This window comes from Myotis yumanensis, unplaced genomic scaffold (assembly GCF_028538775.1).
Source record: "Myotis yumanensis isolate MYYU_CA2020_CCGP unplaced genomic scaffold, mMyoYum1.0.hap1 SCAF_1, whole genome shotgun sequence".
Lineage (NCBI taxonomy): Eukaryota > Metazoa > Chordata > Mammalia > Chiroptera > Vespertilionidae > Myotis > Myotis yumanensis.
Window position 1 is genome coordinate 197786127 of NW_027223752.1, and position 19044 is coordinate 197805170.

At 37.4% G+C, this 19044-nt stretch overlaps 1 protein-coding gene across 1 annotated transcript in view; it reads left to right on the forward strand.

The window, feature by feature from the left end:
* The first annotated feature begins 229 nt into the window (after positions 1-229).
* The window catches only part of TMPRSS11A (transmembrane serine protease 11A), a 49264-nt gene continuing 30449 nt past the window's right edge, over positions 230-19044 (forward strand). The window contains exons 1-3 of the mRNA XM_070410179.1: positions 230-309; positions 8135-8256; positions 10113-10231. Of these exons, the coding sequence (XP_070266280.1) occupies positions 299-309; positions 8135-8256; positions 10113-10231 (252 nt within the window). The 5' untranslated portion in view covers positions 230-298. The remainder of the gene's footprint in view (positions 310-8134; positions 8257-10112; positions 10232-19044) is intronic.

Consider the following 19044-nt stretch of genomic DNA (forward strand, 5'->3'; position numbering starts at 1 on the left):
TTGCAACCAGTTTCTTCTCCTTTGATGAAATTAGTCAATAGTAAAAAAAAAAAAAAAAAAAAAAGGTATTGCTTTCTTGTTGGGACTATGCTGTCTCTGAGCTATTTTCTTCAAGCTCTTCTATGGGTTGAGACTTCTCTGTTCAGACTTGTCGAACTAGTTTCATTTCAACTACTTGTAATTTGTTTCCTTATTTCTTGTAGCTGTAGACCTTTAATACACGAGAGATGTCATATAGTTGATTAGAAAGTCGAGTTCAGTGGGTGCATGCTTCCAAGATCATATCTTCCTCCTGTAGATGATGTTTCGGTAAGTTCAGCTTTGTTTTGTAAATGGCTTGTTTGCTCTGCTGTGTGTCAGTGGCTAGATTTTTGGTGTGTCAGAGGTTCCTGTGAGGTGTCCTCAGTGGATTGAATCTCCAGTGGACTTTGTGAGATATCTGAAATTGTTATAACCGATGAATTAATCTCTGTATTTGAAATTAGTGTTTTTGTATTTAAAAGATCATTGTCAGCATTATTGCACATTGTGAATTTCAAATAGTTGGGATTTTAGAAGTTAATGAAAACTATATTACATTGCATCCTGATTGATTCTGATTTTGGGGTTAGGGAAAAGGTGTTCACTTGTTTTTTAAAAAGCCTGTTAGCAATCTGACAAAATTTAGCTTCTATGGCACTTTCCCTTTAGCTGCTTTTCCTTGTACTTTCAAGTCAGTCCCTGGGAACTAAGGCAGATTGGGAGGTCAGTAACTATAGAGGCACCTGCCTTCATCATAGAACTGTCAGGACTTCTTGGGGGAAGAAAGAAAACAGGAGACCTGGATTGGGGAAAACATGTCCATTCTCTTAAAATTTTTCTATTAAATATTAAGAAAAAATAAAACTATGATTTCAAATTTTTTGTTTTTCAAATGGGGTTTGCTACATGCAGAGGAGAGGAAAAAGTAAGATTTCTTGATATAACTTTATACACATTTAAAATAATGACTTTAAACATCCATGATGACAATAATACTTCACCATTTATGCCATCTCAAAACATTTATATTTATGTTATTTCATTTAATAGCCAGGACACTGTTGTGAGATCAGTAGAGCAGGTATTGTTAACTCTGACTTTAAAGTGAGAAATCTGAGGGAAACAGAAGTGAAGGGGCCTCCCAGGTCTATGGAGCTGTGTAATGACAGAGCCCGAGAGCTGCAATGCACAGCTCCTCAAGTCCAGTCTTCCCGGACTCCTGCAGACGCCCCGGGGAGCCAGGGTTCCAACCGGGGAAATTTCAGAGATGAGAACTTGACTCTAGATTGGCCACTAAATTAATGAACTTTCCTCGGCTTCCTTCCCCACTAATAAAATCCATATTTGTATCAGCACTTTAGTGAGCACATTGCAATTGTCAAAGGGTCTGAGATCCTGAGAGCAGGTCTAGAAAGCTTCACACATAACTGGCACTCCATAAATATTTGGTGAACACATGAACGAGTAAACACATGTAACTGTTTAGCATTAATGTTTTGCTTATTAAAATTTATTGATTTTGAAAATGTATATCCCATTTCATTGAAAGCATGATGTTGTAAAGCAGTAGTTTCAACCTTTCATAGTTCACATTCCCCAAATTATTCTTTTAAGAATATGAAGTCTCATGATTACAGATACCCAAAATCATTTTTTCTAATGAATATCTGTGTATATGGGAATGTGTTCAGTTCTAGGGAAGTAAATTATAGGAATAATTTTGGAAATCAATGCTTTTGTTTAGGGCACCCATGACATTTGTTGTTAAAGAAAGGGGACAGTAGGAATCATCAAAGGTTTATGGTTCCTTTAAGATAAATTCAAGGAACACTAATCCAGGATTTAGAGGATTTGTAGGAGGTGGCAGGTCACACTAACAGGTGAATCTAAGGACTGAGGCAAAGCAAAAGCTTAATAATTTCAGGCATCCCCACTTTTCAAAAGTTCATGCTACGCCACTTCACTGTTACAAAAAAATCTACATTAGTATCTGTTTTTGTTAATTGAAAGAAATCCAAAGAGGACTTTCGCTTTTATAAAAAAAAAAAAAAAGAAAAGAAAAGAAAACCACAAAAAGAGAAAATAGCATTCAGTGTTTGTTTTGCAGTGAGCTGTTACAGAGGCAGCAAGCACCGTGAGCATTGAAGGCATCATCAAGCTCAATCTAGTTTATACAGGCCACGTATTTATCACTATCATTCATATTCTTACTACATGTTAGTGTTACTTTAAGTTGTGTGTGTTATTTGGTATGATCTGGTAAGTTACTTTGGGGATCTGGGAATGCACGAAAATTTTTCCATATAAATTAATGATAAATGTTTCTTCCCTTTATACCACTTATGCTTACTAGAGGTTTCATAGGAATGCTCCACTTCCAGAGAGTGGGGGAAACCGTTGCCATGACACGCTATATCTCACCTACATTAAATCTACAATACATTCTACAATCACACTCACTATTCCTACTTCCCAATGAACAAGAAATACAATGGGAACTCTTGTCAAAATATATTTGACCCATATCTTCACTGTTTCTGCTCTATGGAACCTTAGGTCTCTTCTCTATGGATTTAGTGACCCTCTTCTCTACATCTCTGAGATATCTTTAGTGTTTGAACCTTGCTGTGAATATTCATTTGCATTTGCCTTTCACAATATCCAAACCCCTACTCTTCTTTAAAAATGTATTAATTGGGAGAATTACTCACTTAAAATCTCAGTTATTTCCCTTGCATAAATAAAATACTAAATGACTTCATCTGAGATTGTTGTCCTTTTCCCATAAGTCTGCATCTCCCTCTCTTCCTATAGCACATTATTTTTGGCATTGCTAAATAAATGCAAAAATTAGATTCCCCCTCTCCATTTTTATTCTTTAGAGAAAAAGAGTCCTGGGAAAGTCTTTGCAAACATTTACATTTTATATTTTAATTTCATTCTGAATACTTATTTTAAACAATTTGTTAATTTGCCAAGCCCATTCTCTAATATATTAAAAAAAACTCTATCTTCAGAATTAAAATCAAAATCACAAAGTAAAACCTTCATGTTTCTTACTGATTACTAAGCATTGTGAAAATTATCCATTTTACTGATTTTTAATTCTTCAGCAATTTCATAGTGTTTAGATACTGTTAGATACTATTATTATCTCCATTTCATAGATGAAAAAGTAACTGGCCATACACCATCAAAGGTAGTAAAGTGAAGAGTTAGGATTTGAGGCAATCTGGAATCAGAGCTTAACTATTAAGATATTCTGCTTTTCCTTTTTTTTTGTTTTTGTTTTGTTTGTTTATAATTTTCAAGCAAAAATAACTTTTGCTTTTTAATTTAAAATTTGAATAAAAGATCCATATTGCTAGTCACTCAAAACTCCACAAAGTTGTGGCAACAACTATGTGAGATAACCCATATGAAAACTCCTGACCCACAGAATAAGTTTAATATGTGCTAGAGTCCTTCATTACTCGCTTCATTGCTTCACACTTCTGGGCAGTATTTATTGTCACGGTTTTAAGGTGGGACAATTGAAATTCAGACAAGTCATATAAATTTCTCAGGATACATGTTAAAGAGTTATAAGCAGGGACTGAAGCCAAATTCTTCTACTCTAAAGACAGGGCCATATCTGCAATACAGGATGCCTTCCGAACATTTGTCGGAGCAGGTGAAGACTTACAGGAATTTTTAAAACCTTTGTCTCAGAAAAACTCTGTGTTTTTCTTCACTTTCACGCTACTGCCACACTCACAACACTTTGACACCGGCTGTGTGGGGCTTTTCCCCAAACAATTCTGGAGCACCAGCTGTCCTACAATTCAGTTCAGTTCTGACACTAATCAGAATTAGCACAGATCCCTTGGGTGAAGGGCTCATTCCCATTAGACTACCCTTGCCCCACTTCAGATGCCAACTCCTCTTCTGGGTTTCTATTCACTTGTTTTTTATGCTGCTTGAAATTTCACACATTATTCATTTGGGTTAATAGGAATCCTGTTCTGGAAAAAAGAAAAAAAATTTCACTCTCAAAGGGAAGTTTGATATCTCAGAGAAAGATGGGTTTCTGAGTACTAGTGGCCAAAATTAGATTATCACTCTGCCTACTGACTGTATATATTGAGAAAATTATTTGCCTGTAAAATGAAGATAAATAACTCTACTGACAAGAGTGTTTAGAGGATGAAAGATTACAAGATATCAACAACTCCTACAAAGTCAGCACTTAATAAAAGTCAGCTCTTGTTCTTATTACTTTTAGTATTAAATGGTCATTCTAGAATAGTCATATGTTAGGTCCTCACAAAAGGATGCTTTTCTGTAAAAAATGCCTGATATTAGTGGCTCAGAAGAAATGATGATTTTCACTGGTGAAAGGAGAGTTTGGCACTTTGGTTCTATAAGAACTTGCCTCCAGGGGTGGGAACCAGGCTGGAGAAAGAGGAGCAGTTTTCTGCACCAAATGGCTCCCAGGAAGTTAGTGCATTTAGCACCTTTGTTCAGTTACATTAGAAGTTAAATAGACATCTAAGTTGGCCTGGGAAGCTAACCGATAATTTATTTTAAAATCAGATAGTATATTTTACACTTCAAAACTGTCTTTATGAAGAGTTATGAGACCATAACCTATCTGTAAATTGGTGCTTGTAAACAATCACATGTCTCTATCTGCATTTGTGTAAAGATACCATGTTTCTACAGTGGGGCCTTGACTTACGAGTTTAATTCGTTCCAAGACCGAGCTCGTTAATTCAAATTATTCTGTCAACTCAAAGCAAAAAATTGGCCAAGAGACAGCTGGTATCTCAAAAAACTCGTTAGTCAGGACACTTGTAAGTCAAGGCCCCACTGTACAAGGAAGCAAAAAGCCTTAGCTGGTTTGGCTCAGTAAATAGAGCCTCAGCCTTCAGACTGAAGGGCCCGGGGTTTGATTCTGGTCAAAGGCACCAGAATCCCAGGTGGTGGTCTCGATCCCCAGTGGAGGGTATAAAGGAGGCAGTCAATCAATGACTCTCTCATCATTGATGTTTCTATCTCTAAAATCAAAAAAATATATTTTAAAAAATAAAGCAAAAAATATTATTGAAAAAGGAAATATTTAGAACATGTAGAAAAAATTATAAAGGGCATGTGGTTGACTGTGGAGTGAGCCAAAGTTGCTGCCTTCAGGGAAGGCCTTTCTAGAAAAAGGTAGATCCATGTGGAGTGGGGAGGGGCCTTTTGCTAACTCAAAAATATAGAACTCACATATATGAAAGTCCTCAGGTTACAGCATGGTTGCTGAGGAAATGAATATCCCAACTCTGATCATTAACAATTCATACTGCTCTATATATTCTTCAAGACACATATCTTTCAGTCTGAAAGATTGCAGAAAGCAAAATTACCAAATTATTCAAATTATCACATATTCATTGACATCTTTGGAAAAATCATGCCATGAATATACTGAATAACCAAGCTTAATGAAGATATAATGAGTATGAAAAACTGGATTTCATTGAATGCAGATTGCCAATTAGGTCATAATGAGGGATTAATTTTAGCTTTCTTTCCATTTTAATTTCCAAGGGTTCACATTGCATTCCCCAAATTATTGCTTGAAAAAATATCCCTTAATCTTCTAATTGCATGCTTAAGATAGAATTCCATTGTAATGAAATAGTTCTTCACCACCCCCACAATTAGAGATTTAAATCTCACATGCTTTTTTATGAAGTCTATAGATTTCTGTCCATTTTTGTCGAAGTCATAATATTTTGTGATAAATTTATATGATTCTTAGTCCTCCGTGCACATATTCCTTCTCCTATTTATTCAAACGAATATAGGTGCTGCTGTGAAGGAATTTTGCAAATATAATTAAGGTCTGAATCAGTTGATTTTAAGATGGGGAAATTATTCTTTGGGCCTAACCCAAACGTATCAGGTGATACCTTAAAAAAGGATAAAGCTCGCCCTGGCCAGGTGGCTCCATTGATTGGAGCATCGTCCCATACACCAAAAAGCTGTGGGTTTGATTCCTGGTCAGGGCAATAGGTTGTGGGTTCCATCCCCGGTCATGACACATACGGAAGGCAACCGATGGATGTTTCTTTCTCACATCCATATTTCCCTCTCCTTCTCTCTCCCTCCTTTTCACTCTCTCTCTCAAATCAATAGAAACATAGCCTCAGGTGAGGATTAAAAAAAGTATAAGGCTCTACCTGAAGAGAAATTCAGAATATCAGAGAGATTTAAATGAGAGAGATTCACCACCACTGGCTTTCAAAATGGAGTGGGCCAAATGGCAGAAAGATTTCAAAGTTCATAAAACTCCTTGAGTTCTAGCCTTTTTGTTTTGTTTCTTTTCGTGTGTTTTTGAATGACTTGGAGACATACTGATAAGATTCTCTGAGAAAATGAATGGTCAAATATATAAAGAATAAATGAGTGAGTGACTAAATAACTATATAAATAATAAACATATTTAAAAATTAAAATGCAATCAATGGAGATGCAGTCTGGCACTGAGAAAAAATGGGTTGAAGGAGTAAGAATTCATGAGTTTAATATTACTGATGGTTCTATTATATTGGAAAAACGGCTTTTTTGTCTCTGGGCTTCAGTTTCCTCATCTAGAAAATGCATTAAATTATACTAAGTAGTCTCTAAGTTCTCCCTCATATTTGAATTTTTAGATTTTAAGCCATTTAAGAGACTAAGTAATGTTACTCCCCATGGACCTTCTGCTTCTAGCTTCTATCACCTTAGCTCTTGTCCATCAGAGGTCACACTGCCTTTCCACAGCCAGTTAAAAATAAAAGATAAAAAGTAAATGGAGTAATATATCCTTCTTTTTTACACTGTATAAATGTACCATAGTTTTTTAATCAACTCATTTACTGATGGGCACTTGGGTTGTTTCCTGATCTTAGCTATTATAAATAACACTGCTATGAACATATGGGGTGTATATATTTTTTCTGATTGGTGTTTCTGGCTTCTTAGTATAGATTCCTAGAAGTGGGATCACTGGATCAAATGGCAATTCCATTTTTTTTTTTTTTGAGGAATCTTCACACTGTTTTCCACAGTGGTTATACAAGTCTGCATTCCCACCAGCAGTGTACTAAGTAGAGTTCCTTTTTCTCCACATCCTCACCAGCACTTGTTTGTTGATTTGTTGATGGTAGCCATTCTGGCAGGTGTGAGGTGGTATCTCATCATCATTTTAATTTGCATCACTCTGATGATTAGTGATGTTGAATATATGTCATATGTCTCTCGGCCATTTTTATGTCTTCTTTGAAGAAGTGTCTGTTCAGGTCCTCTGCCCATTTTTTAATTAGGTTGTTTGTTGAGATGGATGAGTACTTTATCAACCTTTGAGAAATCATGGAGCGATGTGAGAGTATTATGCTAAGTGAAGTCAGCCAGTCAGAAAAAGATAAGTATCACATTATTTCACTTATATGTGGAATCTAATGAACAAAATAAACTGATGAACAAAAGAGTTCCAGAGACATTAAAGCAAGTAACAGACTGACGTATTTAAGAGGGAAGGGGGAGAGAAATGGAAGAGATTAATCAATGAACTTATATGCATAGCCCATGGACAGACAATATTGCCGGGAAGACCTTGGGAGGAGGTGTGAGCGGGGTAGAGTGAGTCAAAGGTGGGGAGGAAAGGGCGACATCTGCAATACTTTCAACAGTAAAGATAAATTTAGAAAATGTAAATGGGATAATAGATTTGAAATCACTTTGTAAACTCTAAAAGGGTAGACAAATAAAAGATAATTTTTAAAGTACTGGAGAAAGAAGAAATGGTCCTTTTTCAAGCATGCATTGCTACTTTGGACCACACTGTTAAGGGAAATCAGATCTGGCCACCACAGAGAGCCATGAATAGCCTCTAGAAATAGAAAACTGAAGCAGTTTTATGGATTCCCGAATTTTGATCTTTTCCACACCTCCCCTCACACCAAGATGACCTTGACCAAAATGGAAGACAAATATCATCTTGCTGAAAAAGGTAAGCTAAAGCAGCTTGCACTTACTCAAGGAGTATCAGAAAGCCTGTGACCATGACTATGTGAGAGTTACTGGTGAGTTTTCCTTTATGCAGAGCAGTAGGATTTGGCACCCGAAGCCGAGATTTGAAACCATGGATGATTGCCCTTCTCGTTGTGTTATTGCTGATTGTGGTGGCAGTGACCATTGGTCTTCTGGCTCACTTCTTAGTCTCTGGTAGGTAAAGTTATGGATTTCACTCAGTTTGAGTTCATTTTTCTGTCAAGCTTCATTCGCATACATGAATGTAATTTCATCCAAAAGACATTTGTACTTTTATCCATAAATGCCCACATTCTGAATATTTTTATTTATTCAATTATTTCATCAACGACTAATTATTGAATGCCTATTATATGCAACTGCTTTTCTGGGTATTCAAGATAGAGCATTAAGCGAAGCAGACCAATTTCCTATATCCTTGGAGCTCACAATCTAGTATTCTTTTGAGAATTACACAAAAGATCAAAGATAGTAATCATAATACTTTCTAATCTTCATTATACATTCAAGGGAAAAACTATGATAAATTACTTACTAAATTAGTAACTAAAATTGGCTCTTTTACTCATCATTTTTCTGTCCACCAACATTTCAAAGCTAAAAGCAAAGCACATGTCCAAGGAAGTGATTAATTTTGAAATGACTGGTAAACTATAAATATGACACAATGTTTTTACTAATTTTTAGAGAAAAATTTGCACTCTCCAAAATAATATTCAGGGATTTTTGTATTGCCTGATATATTTATAATAACATAAACAATGCATTTTAGAATTGCCTCTTCTAACATTGCATTTTTCTCTGCACAGAGTAAAATCCATTTACATTTTTTGACAAATCTCTACAATGTGACTCTGACCCAGGTTATGTGATAAAACAAATAGTTCAGGTTGCTAACTTGAGTGGTCTTATCTGCTGTCACTTTCCTTAGACTTGATGAGGGACTGAAGACTCCATTATGAGCTTTAAAGGGCTTAAGAACGTAGTTCTGGGTCCAATATAACAATCCAACCTATAGTTTACATGATGGCAAAGAGTTTTAGGTCAGTTAATTTGATTGCACAAAAACTCCTTTGCTATGATTAAAAAGATTGATAATTGTGGATTGTATGGATAAACATCAGGGAGTCTAAAAAGCATTCCATATCCAGAGATGTCCCACTTAGGAGAGAGACTATCCTGAGATCCCTGTTTCTTTCCTAGCTCCATGGGAAACCCTCATTGTGTCCTGTCTATGCCAGGCTCCCCGAGGAGAAAGGTTGTTTTGTCGTTGCTCTGTTCTCAATTTCTAACTCTCTCATAGCTTTCTTGCCCACCCGCCCTCCACCTGGACGCTTTCCTCCTGAGATTACCAAATCCCTCAGTACTTCCCACAGCTCTCTGTGTTCTCTCCTTTCTTACTGATTCATCCCAGTTACACATTGTTCTCACTACCAAACTGATAGTGTTCCCCTGCCTTTCTTTTCATGTATTTCTTAGTGTGCCTGGTTCTCACATTACAAATTAAAATGTATAAAGATTTTTATTTGAAAAAATTAATGTAAAATATAAGTGAAAACATAAAAAAAAATTTATTTACGTCTACTTCCAGTAGAGTATAAGATGGCATACACTTCACCTCAGCAAGGGGTCATATGGTAATTAAACGTTCCAGGACTAGAGCCAGACTGTCCGGGTTTAAAACCCAGGTAGGTCACGCACTGCTTCCATAGCATAGAGCAAGTTTCTTAACACCACTGAGCCTCACTTCTCTCATTGGTGAAATGGAGGTGATTATAATCTTAGAGAGCTGGAGTGAGGAAATGCTACAGGTAGAGTGCCCGGAATGGGGCTTGGCACATAATAGGCATTCAATAAATATAAGCTGCTGTTATTAACCAGCGGTATTAATCATTTTCACTGTACTTTTTATTAAACTAAATTAGAAAGGCTCTCAGCAATATATTCAAGACCATATTAGCCTCATTATAGTTGGATTCTGAATATTTTTCCAAAACCACTTAATTTTCTGCTTTTCCTTTTCACCGCAGGCCAGAAAACGGAGTATTATCATGGTGTCTTTAAAATTTTAGATGTAAGAACTAATAGTGATTCTGGACACAATGGTGTATACCAACTGAAGGACTTAAAAGAGATAAGTGAAAACTTGGTAAGTCAGACACAATTATTTCTATCATAGGATAATGCAGGTGGAAAGGATTTTGTAGCTCATTTCACTCAACATTTTTCAAAACCTAAGTTTCAGACTACCTGCACCAGAATCATCTTGCAGATGCCAAGGTCCCGCTCCAGACCCACTGGATAGGTGTCTGATGGGACGGGCAGGGCACGATAGGGGAGCAAGGGTGTCAGCATGTCTAACAAATGGGTCGTTCTGATTAACCACCCTTCCTGACTCAACTACTTCATTTAAAGGTGAGAGAACTGAGGCCGTAATATTAACTAAATGGGAACGCTTAACCGTGTCAGAAGTGGTTATTTGTAAGACACATGCTTGTTTTTGGAGACCACATTTTAAAATTTTAAAGATTTTTAAATATATGAGGAAAGATGATCATAAATATTCATTTTCTCTTACATAGTAATAAAGTTAAAATACCCAGGCTTATTACAATTTAGTTCAATGAAATGCTAACACATTTTTTAAAACTAAAATTAAAGAATGCTCCTAAAAGGAAAAAAAAAGTAAACTTAGCTGTCCAATAATTTTGCTCAAGATACCTTGAACCCTTACTTAAATGCTAAGCTCAAGTTAACTTTCCTGTTAACACAGAAATACAGTTATTTTAAAGATGTAAAAATAACAGTTGTATTGGTTTGTTTTAGTCAAAGAACTTTTTTTCCTCTCAAAACATTTTCTTTTTTCCTTCAAGTCAATTTTTATTTTTTCCATATCATCATCCAATCTTTGTCCTAGGCATTCTCAATTACAGCATATGGTAAATATAGAGATGAGGTTTATAATGTATGTTTTCAATTATCATTAAATCATGCATACTTATTCTATATTGAAGTTTCATTCCCCCACATCAATAACCATTTACAGATTGATATACATCCTTAAATTCTTCTATATTCTTGACACCTTAGAAAATAGAATTTGTAATCAGTTCTTGAGGAATGACAGTTAAAAACTATATATATACCCTAGTACTTCCTTTATTCCTCTAATCCTGAGAAACTCCACATAACTTCCTCAACGAAAAATATGAGTATACATAGTGAAAATGGTATACAAATTATTTGAACAATGGGAAATTTATAGTAACTATTGTGACAGTTAAAAATCTGTGTTTTTTATTTTATTTTACGTTTTCTTCCCAACATTGTTGTTGTTGTGTTAGGCTAACTGAGATATTGTCTTTTTTGAAGTGAATGGACAAGAATGCAATAGATGTTTTAAAAGAAAGCGAAAGAAATGATAAAGTACACCTATAACAGGAACTGTGTTTGGAAGTAGACTTTTAGGTTTCAATACAGAATTCATTTCTAGGAATGGAGAAGCCTTAGAGCAGTGGTTCTCAACCCTCTGGCCTTTTAAATACAGTTCCTCATGTTGTGACCCAACCATAAAATTATTTTTGTTGCTACTTCATAACTGTAATGTTGCTACTGTTATGAATGGTAATGTAAATATCTGATATGCAGGATGGTCTTACGCGACCCCTGTGAAAGGGTCGTTTGACTGCCAAAGGGGTTTCGACCCACAGGTTGAGAACCGCTGCCTTAGAGGCAAAGGCTAAGTTAGGTAATGACACACTATCATCCTGAGTACATGAAAGGCCTTCTCTAGGCATCACTATATTTTTTCTTTATTGATTAAGGTATTACATATGTGTCATAAGCCAGTCAGGGAAAGATAAATATCACATGATCTCACTTATTTATGGAATATAATGAACAACATAAACTGATGAACAAAAACAGATCCAGAGAGAGAGAAACATTGATCAGACCGTCAAACCTCAGAGGGAAGGTAGGGAGGGTGGGGGCAAGGAGGAGAAATCAACTAAAGGACTTGTAGGCATCACTATTTATGATTATTTATTCTCATAGTACACTCCCGTTCATCTCCCTCTGCAGGTGACCATTCTGTATTTCACGTGTAGACTTTTGTTTGTATTTATTTTTTGCAAAAAATACTTTTTGTTGTTTTGTATGCGCATGCTTTTAATTATTCTTTGTGTTATAAAGCACTTGGCTTAGTCAGGTCTGGCTGCTTCCAAAGTACCACGGACGGAGTGGCTTATAAACAGCAGAAGGTCACCTCTCACAGTTCCAGAGGCTGGAAGCCTAAAGTCATGGCACCAGCATAATCAGGTTCTGTGAGGGCCCTCTTTCAGGCCAGACCATAGACTTCTTGGGGTATCTCACAGGGTGGAGAGCAGGGAGCTACACAGCCCTTGGAGTCTCTTTAGTAAGGGCACCAATTTATGACCATTTATGACCTAATTACCTCCCAATATCTTCCCACTTCCTGATATCTTTACCTTGGAGGTTAAGATTTCAACATATGAGTTTTGGGTTAAACAAATATTCAGTCCACTGTATCACTTTTTGTTTCATAAATTTTTACTCAGATGTGTTAAGATCTCCCTATGCTGTTAAATGTGCATCTAATTAATTGCTCTTAGCAGCTACATGATGATTCATATTATATACCTCCTCCCATTATTCCAAGAAATGCTGCACTAAACAGCCTCCTCCTTATCCCCTTATGAACCCATGCAAGTTCTTCAGGAAGCAGAATTACTGGGTCATTAGGTTTGCATACACTTAATTTAACTGATTGGTGTTGGCTTGCTCTTTAGAGTGACTGCATCAGTGTGCACTCCCATCTGCAGTGCGTGAGGATCCCCATGTCCCAACATCTTTGCTAACGCCTGGTATTAGTTAGCTTTCTCATTTCTGCCAACCATTAAGTTGTATCTTATTTGTGATTTAGTTTGCATTTTTCTAATTGCTAATGAGTTTGAGCATTGTTATATATACTTGTTAGCCTTTTGAGCTTTCATTTCCATAACCTGCCTGTACCTTTCCTTTGCCTATTTTTCTGTTAAGGCTGTTTTATTTTATTAGCATTGCTTTGCAGAAGTTCCTTATGTTGTGATGCAAACAATCCATTGGTTACAGACATTGTACTTATTCATTCTGTCTTCTATTAATTTGGGCCATGCTTCCTAAAAATACAGATTGGTAATTTTGAAATAATCATATTCATCAATTTTCTTTGCCTTACTGTTGTGTTTTTAAAAGTTTTTATGAAGTCATTTCCTCTTTCTAATTCTATATTAAAGCATCCTACTATAATTTCTTCTACTAACTTTATAGTTTGACAGTAGGTCTTTAATGTATCTGGAGTCTACTTTTGAGTGTGATGTTAGGTAGGAACCCAGGTGTTATTCTCCATATAGTGAGCCAGTTTTCACAATTGATTAAAACAATCTGTTTTCCCAAAATATGGTACGTTATTCAGCTCTTTACATTTCTCAGCATCTGAGTCTTGCAAGAAAGGAAACATGATCTGTTCCCTAAAACTGCTCCCAATCTCTTTGGAGAGATGAGAGTAACATGAAATTGAATAGCATGACACAATATAATTAAGGATTAAATTGTATGTTGAGGAAAGAAGTACAAAAGAACTTCAAAGAAGAGGAAGATCTACTAGGGTTTCCTGGTCTGGAAAGGCTTTGTATTGTTGTAGCCCTCTTTAAAGAAGACAGGTGTCCCTTTCCATCCACTCCCCACTAAGTTACCCTAAGAATTACAGGAAGGGTTCATGCCTCATCCTGAGCCACTCCTATTTATTGTTAAATTCCAATGAGTAAAACCAGATTCTTCTCTCTGCACCATAGGGGTGCTTACTAGACAGCCAGGACAAACAGGTTGCAGTCCTGTTCTTCCTCATAATTTGAGATTTAACTATTTTAATGCAAATGGAGATGTAAAAGTAAAATGAATTCATGCTCAGATACTGCTAAAACCCATCCCAGTTCCCTGAGATAGTGGCACAGACATGTCTCATCTTTCATATAATTCTTCAGAGAAGACACCAGTAACCAGAAACCAGTAATTCATGACACTCCCAAATGGAAAGGTCACTTTCATCATTATTATAAGTTTGAGTAGTGTCACTGACAGAGGGAGTACTTTATTTGGAAAAATATATTTCAGATATATCAAGAAATACTTTTAAATTATAAGGTCACTACAAATAACACAATGACAATAACATAGCTAAACACCACATTAAGCATCCTATGTGTCATTTTAGTTACTCCTCAAAAAACAGCCTTATAAGGTAGGTACAATTACTATCACATTTTTACAGATGAGAAAACTAAGGTACAGAAAAGTTAATTTACTCAAGATCACACAACCAGTAAGTGATATAGTTGGGACTTGAGATTACATGTTCTTAATAAACTATCATCCATAAGAATCATCTATGTGATTTTCTTTCCCATCAACCATCCCATAAAATACCAGAAATCAAGTAATTATTCCTTTACATTATCAAGTACATTCGTCTCTCTCAACTATACTATTAACATGGGTTAGTGATCACCATCTGCATTAGCAAAGGCAACAGTTGGGAATGTTCTTATTGGGGTTGTCTCTCACCAAAAACCAAAAACAACACTCTACTCCTATACCCAAAGCAGTTCTAAATTTTATCTTCTTTGTACCAGGTACACTAAGAACAGGGCCTGAAATGATCCTCAAAGTATCCTTGAGCTTATGTGTCTAGAGTTGTAGTGACAAAAAAAAATTGGAAACAGAAAGTGAGGCAAGGAGAGGAATGTAATTAGGAACACTCTGTAAATGAATTAGAAGGCAGAAGTGAGATTTGGCTCAGATCAACACTGAAGCAGGAAGTTTTTTAGAGAAAAGGCAACTGTGTCAAGGTACACATAAACTTAACAAAGGTATTAAACTATTTAAAGTTTGGGGTTGAATAAGGTAAGAAAGGTAAAAGACACCTCATGCTTGGTGAAGGGCTACAGCCCTATGCCTAGAGAGAACAGATTGGATTTGGAAACTTTCAGAAAAAAATAAGCAGATGTTACCAAGAATCTTGTGTTCAGAAGTTAGAAAAATTGGATGTAGAGAGTGGCTGAGTCCTTACTTGAGAGCTAAGACTTACTTTGTTTTGTAATTAAAGATTAGGCATGATGAAAGAGGAAGATGTGTAACACTACTTCTACTTTCTATGTCTTTAATTTGAATCCTGAAAGAAAAGGCTAGTTGTTGTATATTTCATATCAAATCTTCAATATAACACTGCAAAGGAGGCATTATTATCTACATTTTACAGATAAGAGAATTAAGTACTAGATTACTTTTAGTTATGCAACACGTGTTTACTTATTATATAAATACTAGAGGCCTGGTGCACAAAAATTTGTGCACTCAGGGGGGAGAGGGGGGCCCTCAGCCCAGCCTGTGCCCTCTCGCAGTCTGGGACCCCTCGGGAGATAATGACCTACTGGCTTAGGCCTGCTCCCAGGTGGCAGAGGGCAGACCCAATCCTTAGGTGCAGCCCCTGGTCGGGCTCAGAGCAGGGTCGATTGGGGAGTTGGGGCGCCACCCCCTGTCATGCACAGAGCAGGGCCGATCGGGAGGTTGCAATGCCACCCCTAGTCACGCTCAGGGTACGGCCGATTGGGGGGTTGGGACACCGCCCCGTCACACTCAAGGCAGGGTCAATAGGGAAGTTGCGGCACCACCCCGTCATGCACAGAGCAGGACCGATCAGGGGGTTGGGGCGCTGCCCCCTGTCATGCACAGAGCAGGGCCCATCAGGGGGTTGGGGAGCTCCCCCCTGTCACTCACAGAGTAGGGCCAATAGGGGAGTTGTGGCACCGCCCCCTGTCACACACAGAGCAGGGCGGATCAGGGGGTTGGGGCGCCGCCACTGTCACACTCAGGGCAGGGCCAATGGGGAGGTTATGGCTCTACCCGGTCACACACAGAGCAGGGCCGATCAGGGGTTTGGGGCGCCGCACCCTGTCACACACAGAGCTGCAGGGCGATCAGGGAGTTGGGGAGCTCCCCCAGTCACACTCAGGGCAGGGCTGATGGGGAGGTTGCAGCTCCACCCCGTCACACACAGAGCCACAGGGCGATCAGGGGGTTGGGGAGCTCCCCCCTATCAGGCACAGAGCAGGGCTGATCAGGGGGTTGGGGTGCCTTCCCCTGTCATGAACAGAGCAGGGCGTATAGGGAGGTTGTGGCCCCGCCCCCTGTAACACACAGAGCCGCAGAGCGATCAGGGGGTTTGGGCGCTGCCCCCTGTCATGCTGATCCCGGTGCTGGGAGGCATATTACCCTTTTACTATATAGGATAGAGGCCTGGTGCACAGGTCGGGGCCGGCTGGTTTACCCTGAATGGTGTCCTGGTTCAGGGTGGGGGTCCCCACTGGGGTGCCTGGCCAGCTTGGATGAGGGGCTGAGGGCTGTTTTCAGGCTGGCGGGTGACTGAAGCTCCCAATGTGTCCTTTTTTTTTTTTTTAATTCAGGGCCAGCTTTAGTTCTGAGGCTCGGCTCCAGCTCTCAGGCCTCGGCTGCTGAAAGCAGGTTTCTGGCCTTTGTTTACCTTCTGTATTTGAAACAATGTTGCGGTACTGCTGGCTGAAGCCTGGCTGACTAAAGCAGGTTTCTGGGTTTGGTTTAGCTTCTATATTTGTTACAATGTTTCTTAGAGTTGCAGCTCAGAGGCCGGCAAGGCAGGCGGGGAAGCTTGGCTTGCTCCGTCACTGAAGCAAGCAAGCCTCCCTGTTCGCGTCAGCTGCCTGGCTGCCGGCCACCATCTTGGCTGGCAGTTAATTTGCATATCTCCCTGATTAGCCAATGGGAAGGGTAGCGGCCGTACAGCTAATTACCATGTTTCTCTTTTATTAGATAGGATGTCTTCTATCCTTACTTCCTTTGCTTTCCTGTATCAGTTTTTATCCAGCTTTATTGAGATAGAATTGACATATAACATTGTGTAAGTTTAAAGTGTAATCCATGTTGATTTGTTACACTTGTATACAGGATAATTATCACCATAACAATATTAATTCTTACAATCCATGAACATGGGATATCTTTCATTTGTTTTTGTCTTTTTCAATTTCCTTCATCAAAGTCTTATAGTTTTCAGTGTAGAGATCTTTCACCTCCTTGGTTAAATTCATTCCTAGGTAGTTTATTATTTTTGATGCTATTGTGAATCAAAATTTCTTTCTCAGATATTCTGTTGCTAGTATATAAAAATGCAACTGATTTCTGTATGTTGATTTTGTGTCTTGCAACTTTACTGAATTTATTGATTAGTTCTAACAGTTTTTTGGTGGAGTCTATAGGGTTTTCTATATACAATAGTGATGTTTCTTCTATATACAATTTGTTGAGCATTTTTATAAAGAAAGATGCTATATTTTGTTAAATGCTTTTCCACATCTATTGAGATGATTATATTCTTTCTGCTAATATGTGTATACATTATTTATTAATTTGTGTATGTTAAACCATTTTTGTATTCCAGGAATAAATCCCACTTCATTATGGTGTATGATCCTTTCTATGTGCTGTTGAATTTGGTTTAGTAATATTTGGGGGGGGGTGTGAATTTTTGCACTAATATTCATCAGAGATACTGGCCTATCATTATATTTTCTTTTTTTTAAAAAAAAAATATATTTTATTTCAGAGAGGAAGGAAGCGAGAGAGATAGAAACATCAATGATAAGAGATAACCATTGCTCTGCTGCCTCCTGCACACCCTACACTGGGGATCGAGCCTGCAACCCCGGCATGTGTCCTGACCAGGAATGGAACCAGGACCTCCTGGTTCATAGGTTACTGCTCAACCACTGAGCCATGCCAGCTGGGATAGTTTTCTTTTCTTGTAATGTCCTTATCTGGCTTTGGTATCAGGGTAATTCTTGCCTTGTAAAATGATTTTGGGGTTATTCCTTCCTCTTCAATTTTTTTGTAAGCATTTGAGAAGGGTTGGTATCAATTTGTATTTAAATGTTTGGTAGATTCACCAGTGAAACTATCTGGTCCTGGGCTTGTCTGTTTTGGGAGGCTTTTGATTACCCATTAAGTCTCCTTATTCATGTTTTCTCTATTTGGATTTTTCTATTTCTTCATGATTCAGTCTTATTAGATTGTATGTTTCTAGGAATTTATCCATTTCTTCTAGGTTATCCAATTTGTTGGAATATAATTGTTCACAGTAGTCTTCTGTGATTCTTTGTATTTTTTTGTACCAGTTATAATGTCTCCTCTTTCATCTTTGATTTTATTTAGTTGACTCTTCTCTCATTTTTTTAAATTTGTTTAGGCTTGTCTATTTTGTTTATCTTTTCAAAAATCAAGCTCTTAGTTTCCTTTATCTTTTCTTGTTATTTTTCTACTGTTTATTCATATATTTCTGCTCTGATCGTTGTTATTTTCTTACTTATGCTAATTTTGAGGTTAGTTATTTTTTTTTGTCCCTTGAGATGTAAAGTTGGATTGTTTATTTAGCATCTTTTTTTCTTAATGTATGCATTTCTTGATATGAACTTCTCTCTTAGAACTGTTTTTGCAGCATCCCATAAGTTTTAGTATATTGTTTTTTCATTTTTATTTGTTTCAAAATATCTTTTGGATTTTCCTTTAACCCATTGGTTGCTCATAAATATGTTGCTTAATTTCTACATATTAGTGAATTTTCTAGCTTTCTTCCAGTTGATTTCTACTTTCATACTATGATAGTCAGAAAATATACTTGGTATGATTTCAATCTTCTTAAATATTTCCTAAGATTTGTTTTATGACCCACCAAATGCTCTACTCTGGAGAATTTTTGTGTGCACTTGAGAATGTATTATTTTGCTGCTATTTTTAGATATAATGTTCTGTTAGGTCCATTGGTCTGACGTATGGTCGAATCCAATGTTTCTTTGTTGATTTTCTGCCTGGATG